At 36.0% G+C, this 6000-nt stretch overlaps 1 protein-coding gene across 1 annotated transcript in view; it reads left to right on the top strand.

Annotated features, from left to right (window-relative positions):
* The first annotated feature begins 6 nt into the window (after positions 1-6).
* SESN3 (sestrin 3) overlaps positions 7-6000 on the top strand; it is a 58399-nt gene continuing 52405 nt past the window's right edge. The window contains exon 1 of the mRNA XM_006907488.2: positions 7-107. Within this exon, the coding sequence (XP_006907550.1) occupies positions 30-107 (78 nt within the window). The 5' untranslated portion in view covers positions 7-29. The remainder of the gene's footprint in view (positions 108-6000) is intronic.

Raw genomic sequence — 6000 nt, 5'->3', positions numbered from 1 at the left:
GCCATCCGCCCTCGGTGCCCGCAGCCACGATGAACCGCGGCGGCAGCAGCCCGTCGGCCGCCGCCAACTACATGCTCTGTACCAACTGCCGGAAAGTGTTGCGGAAGGTACGGGCTCGGCCTGGGGTCCAGCTCGAAAGGGGCGCTTCCTGCCGGCCGAGGCTCGGGCTGCTCGGCCCTGGGGCGCAGTCTTGGGGCGAGGCTCCGAGGGATCCCGGGGCACCTTCCCCACGCCAAGACCGAAAAAGGGGGCGTGAGTTGAGGGTGGAGAGGTTAGACTGCTGCTGCTGTTTATCTCCACCAGGACAGACGCTAGTCCCGATGGGTTGGGGATTTTTTTGGTGGCCCTGGTGGTGATTGGGGGGGGGGGCGCCTGTATTCCGTTTTTCCGCTCATCTTACCTTGAAACCCCCGGCCTGCTCCTCCCGCGGAGGGAGCGAGGGGACCTGTTCGGTCTTCCTCTCGGTGCTGTTGATGGAGGTCGGTGTGAAATCAGAACAGCCAGGTCTGGCCTTGAGGAACCTGGCTGGCTCCCTCTTCTCGGTGGCTAACTCTTGCGGGTGTTTTTGTTTACTCGGTTGCTTGTGCCTTCTTGCGTGTTCTCGCCTAACACCCCCTTTTTACATTCTTTTGATGATCGTCTTGTGTCTCTAGCTCAGTCTTGAAAGGAACTGGTAAAGCAGCTTGAACTTTATGCCCATGGGAAATGCTATTCGACCTTACAGTTCCTCAGGCTGGGGTTGGGGGAGGAGGAGATGGAGGTGAAAGCGAGTTATCCGCCCCCCTGCCCAGCACCCCGCTCTCCCCCGTGTTGATCCAGAAAAAATTAGACGCACAATCAGCTTATTGCTTCCCAGGGTGACTGATGGAAAGTTTACTCCAGTATTGTTTAGCTCACTTGGCTTAATCGCTCCGTTAAGAGAGGGGGAGGGGCGAAAAGATGTCGCTTTTAAAGCTTTTAATCAGACTTTAACAGTGGCTACTAGATGATATTTTATTCAGTTCGTTCTTATCCAAACTATTTTTATATTTCATTGAGTGAAAACATTAGTTGAGGTGCTTCTGTTTGTCCAGTACCAATGAATTAAAATTGCTGAGCTGTGCAAATGCATCCGGACTGAAAGACTGAGGTGAATACGGCACCGTTTTTAGTCAATATCTCTAAATACAGTTCAGTTGAGATTGTTCTTTATATATTAAAAAAAGGAAAATGCATGTAAGTAAGCAAGCTCAAATATTGGCGTTCTTTGTCCAAAAACTGTTTTTCTTCCTCTGCGGGTCAGGCCAAGTGCCAATCAAAGTTGTTTTTCAAGCCTCTTTTCCCTGCAGTAGGGTTGCTGCCTTTTTTTTTTTTTTTTCTGTTTTATTAGAGAGCGTGAAGCAAAGGGATTGCAGATTTGAAGTTAATCGAACAATTAAATATGCCTTAAATTGTTTTTATTGGGTATGTTTTTCTTGAAACAGATTTTTATTAAATGTGCATGTCGAGTATGTGCAGTTATTTTTTCCATAAACTCTGGGATCAAATTACAGTTGATACTTGTTCAGCTCATTGTAAGGCAGCTTGTGAAAAATGTAGTGGATCAGAAGTGCAGATCAGCTTAGTTGAATGTTAACTCTTTCACTTCAGGGCCAGACGTCATCTGAACTAAGCTTTTCATAAAATGATTATTATTATTTCCTGACTTTAAAAGTGATAAGTTATGTCTTTAACATGAAAAAAAGTGTTGTTTGAGACACGTTTGATTAAACTCAAGCCTGATTAAAATAACAGCTAGGTATTTTTTTTTTTAACCGAATAAGGGAAAAGCTAATTGATTTTGATTTTTTTAATGACTCTGGCAATTTGATAGGCTATAAAATGTTAGGCTTCAAAATATTAGGCTTCAAAATCTATTTTATCTTTCTTTTGAGAGAACCATGCCTGTGGATCCATCACACTTTGCTAGTATTCTTTATATCTTTCTTTTAGCTTTTGAAGAAATTACACTTGATCTTAGCCAAAGGCCAAGAAGCTATTAGTTTTTAAACAAATTATATCTATTTGCCTAGAAAGGACATCTTCATTATATCTAGACATTAAAAGAGGTATATGGAAAATGGATAGTCACCATTTTCATATTTTACTGTACATACCTCTGCCAATATTCCAATTTTTAGTAACTCCAAGAGGTATTTAATATTGATTCATGTAGTAGCATGCAGTGGCTTTAGATGCAAATGGGACTGTTTGAGCCAGTTATGACATGACTTGGCAGCACTTGTAGCTTTTTAAGAGTACTATTCTTAAGTGCTCTTAAAAGATATCAAGTGTTTAGCATTTTAAATTCTTCATCATTCTAAAAATAGAACGTAGAATTTGTTTCTAATAGATGATTTTCTTTTTGATAGGAAGTATATAAATAAAATTCATCTACAACTCTCAAAATGTGATTATCTGAATTTATCCTGTGTTTTCCACTTAATAAAGTGTTCAGTAATAACCAAGTGAGTCATAGCATTTTGAGTTTTTGTTCAGTGTAGTTCATAATGGAAGAATGAAATTCATGCACACCCAGTGTGAATTACTCTTGCTGTTATAATCCTCATTAATGATCAGGGAAGAGTCACCTTTATATGTGACATGATGATGCCTTCTTCTCTAAGTGGCTTAATTTGTTGCAGTGTGTTGAATTTGGAGGAATCTTCAAAAGAACTGGATTCACCTTCACATGAAATAATTTGGTTTATCCCACTATCTGAAAATTGAATTGTATATTGTATGGGAATCACATTTATTCTTAGTAATCCCTTTACAATTTTGATTTAGTGTCCTCCAAAATAAAGACTTAAAATATTAAATATACCTAATTTGGTAACCTTAGGCCAGTAAAAAGAATGGAAAGGTAAACCATAGAAGGAAACAAACAAAACTGTCCTCAGATCTAAAACTCCTACAAAGTCTAACTTGATTTTGTTTTCAGTGAAATAATTCAATAAAGTTTTTAATAAAAGAGGAAATGCTTATATTTACTTTGGAAAAGTTAATGAGTTTCGAAGTATAATGCATTTTACTTGAAGAAGTTCCAGGGACAGCTAGATAAATTTTAAAGTGGAGTGCCAAACTGCTTTAAGAAAGGTAGGTAATTGTCAGTTCACTCATTTTCCAATAAATAAAAGATATCATATTACAATATACTTTGAGTATTAAGCAGTTAATGCTACCAAAGTGAAGAAAACTCTGCACTATAAAGAATTTAATATTTTAAAATTCTTAATATGTTTAGTTAGTTCTAGTGATGTGTGTGTGTTGGTTATTGCACTTTTCTACTTTGCTTATATAATCACTTATTTTGACAACTTTTTAATGGTTTTATAAGTAAAGAGACTAAAATAAAATGGGAAGTATTAGATTGAACCATATGAACCTCATAGTTTACAGTCCAAATTGTTAGTTAATAGCAATTTTATATGGTTCAGCAAATAGAATGGATTGTTTTGACTATGGATTAGTGGCTATTCTTCCTTGGTTAATCAGGTTTATTATGTACATAATTTTGATTGTCAAAAAGTGTTTTTTACTTCATTTTGTCCTAAATGAACTAAGCAGAGATTAAGCAGTGAATTTATGACAACAAACGACTGTGTAATGGTTTACAAACTGCTTTTAATGGATCCCCAAAATACTTTAGTGTACAAAAACGCTTGCATTGGATTACATTTTTAAGTACATTTAAAATTATAACTTAAAAAATAGCTGCCCCGTAATATGTTTTACCAAATTTTAACATTATTTACAAGATTATCTTTTGCTACAATGTTATTCTTGTGCAGGCTTTGAATTAAAACTTGTTCTGCTACATTTGTACATATATTTGAACTTTTTTGTTAATATGACATTAATGAGAAAGATTGTCATTGATTTTGAGGGCACTGGCCTTTAAAAAAAATTCCTTTCTGTACATACCTATTCATGTTAAATTTTTGCTTGTGAGGACACAAACTTATCAATAACTGTTACTTTATCATTAAAACACTTATAAAACACTTATAAAAATCATTGTTTTGTATATTTATATATTTCATAGTTCAGGTTCAGTGTAAGATTTCATTTGTAAGAGGGATTCTGCTGTTTTCCCCATGTCCCCACCACCAAATAAACTGCTAAAACATAACTGCTAATGTAGTGATACTGGAAGCCACAAGATGTGCTCATAGTAAGGTCCTTGATAGGTCCTTTAATTTGGGACAAGATAGTTAACTTCCTTGAAACCTGGTTTTCTTCGTTAAATATAGGTAATTTCTACTTGCCTTACAGGTTGCTACATAGTTTGAGAGAGGTAATGCATGTTAAAATACTTTGTAAACCATAAAGGACAAGCCTATTTATTTTCTCCTTTCCCAGTATACCTTAGTTCTTTGTACGTTGTGGCAGTATATTTCAATACAGAGTAATCTGGTTAGTCTTCACTTTCTTGTCCTGTTTAATTATTGCATGTAAATGAGAGGTAAAGATATTATGCTTTTAGTTAGAATGATCAAAATTTTTTATTTGCATATTTCTATTTGTATTCTACTCTCCCTCCCAACTGTAATCCAATGGGTAGCTTTTGGTTTTTCAAATAATTAAATAAAATTGCCATTTGGATACATCAGCAGATGAAGGAAATTGGTACTTGGTTTGAAAAGACTAAGAGTTGAGGATGATTGTGTTTAATAGAAATGGGGCAAATCTATGGGCAAAGCAAAGAATTTTTATTTTGATTTAGGAGAAGAGTTAATGAAAGTAAAAGTCTCTTAATCTTTTCTCCCCATCCCTTTATCCCTTTCCTTTTTCCCTTTTGAAGGGATGGGTTATTATAACTTATGTTTGTCTAGACTGTCACGATTTTTAGTGTTTTCACATTATCTCAGCTGATTCTCACCAACTGAGAAAATTGAAGTGCCATGACTTCGGTCATATAACTAATAAAATGTACACTTAATTCTTAATACTGTCTCTTTAATAAACAAAACTGTATTCTAATTGTCCCTTCCACTATTAAAGTTGCCAGGGAATATCCCCACTCCCAGCTTCAGCATCCATGGAATGCCTATAGTTACCTAAAACTCTCCAAGTAATATTGATTGGAAGTATGGATTTTAGCCACTCTAGCATATTATTGCAGATCAACTGGAGGGAAAGGAGAGGAGTTAACTGGCTATTTTCATTATCTCTGTAACAATTGTTTGATTAATTCCGTAATAAGGTAAAGCAGCAATTGTCAAAGATGATCTTTAGACCCTGGGGGTGTTCTAGACCCTTTCAAGAGTCCAGGGGATGAAAACTATTTTTATAATCATACTAAGACTTTTTTGCCTTTTTCACTGTGTGCAAAAGCATTGGAGGTAAAACTGTGCTGGTCCTTTAGTATAGGTTAGGATAGTGGTACCAAACAGTAGTCACTGTATTCTTCAATACCATATACTCATAATGGGGGGGAAAAAAATCAATTTAAGTTTGTCCTTGAAAAAGCAGTAAAAACTTAAATTTTGTTAAATCTTGACCCTTGAGTGTCCATCTTTTTGATATCCTGTGTGACAAAATGAGAAGTGCATAAAACACTTCTACTGCATAGCAAACTGGTTGTCTCTAAGGAAATGACTTGTACAGCTGTTTTAGTTGCAAGCTAAACTAGCCACTTGAAAAATGTAACCCCATTTTTAATTAAAAGAATACGTCAGACACACTTTGGTTATTCATATGCGAGTAGCTGGTAAAAATTTTCTTAAAAATGAGTAATGTGATCCTAAAATTCCAATGAAAAAAACTTTATTCCCTGTAATAAAATTCAAACTTTCAAGGAAATATTGGAATTTTAGAAAATGTGTGTCTACCATTACTAGCCCGAAAGCTTCCCAGGTCCTCAAAGTTATCTTCTTGGGTGACATTAATGGATGTGATTTTTTTTTCATGTTGTATAACAAAATGTGTCAACATTTGGAATGTCTGCTTAATTCAGTGAACCAATAACTTCTAAAT

This window comes from Pteropus alecto, unplaced genomic scaffold (genome assembly GCF_000325575.1).
Source record: "Pteropus alecto unplaced genomic scaffold, ASM32557v1 scaffold12, whole genome shotgun sequence".
NCBI lineage: Eukaryota > Metazoa > Chordata > Mammalia > Chiroptera > Pteropodidae > Pteropus > Pteropus alecto.
The sequence above is the reverse complement of the archived record's forward strand: the minus strand, read 5'-3'. Positions and strand labels throughout refer to the sequence as shown.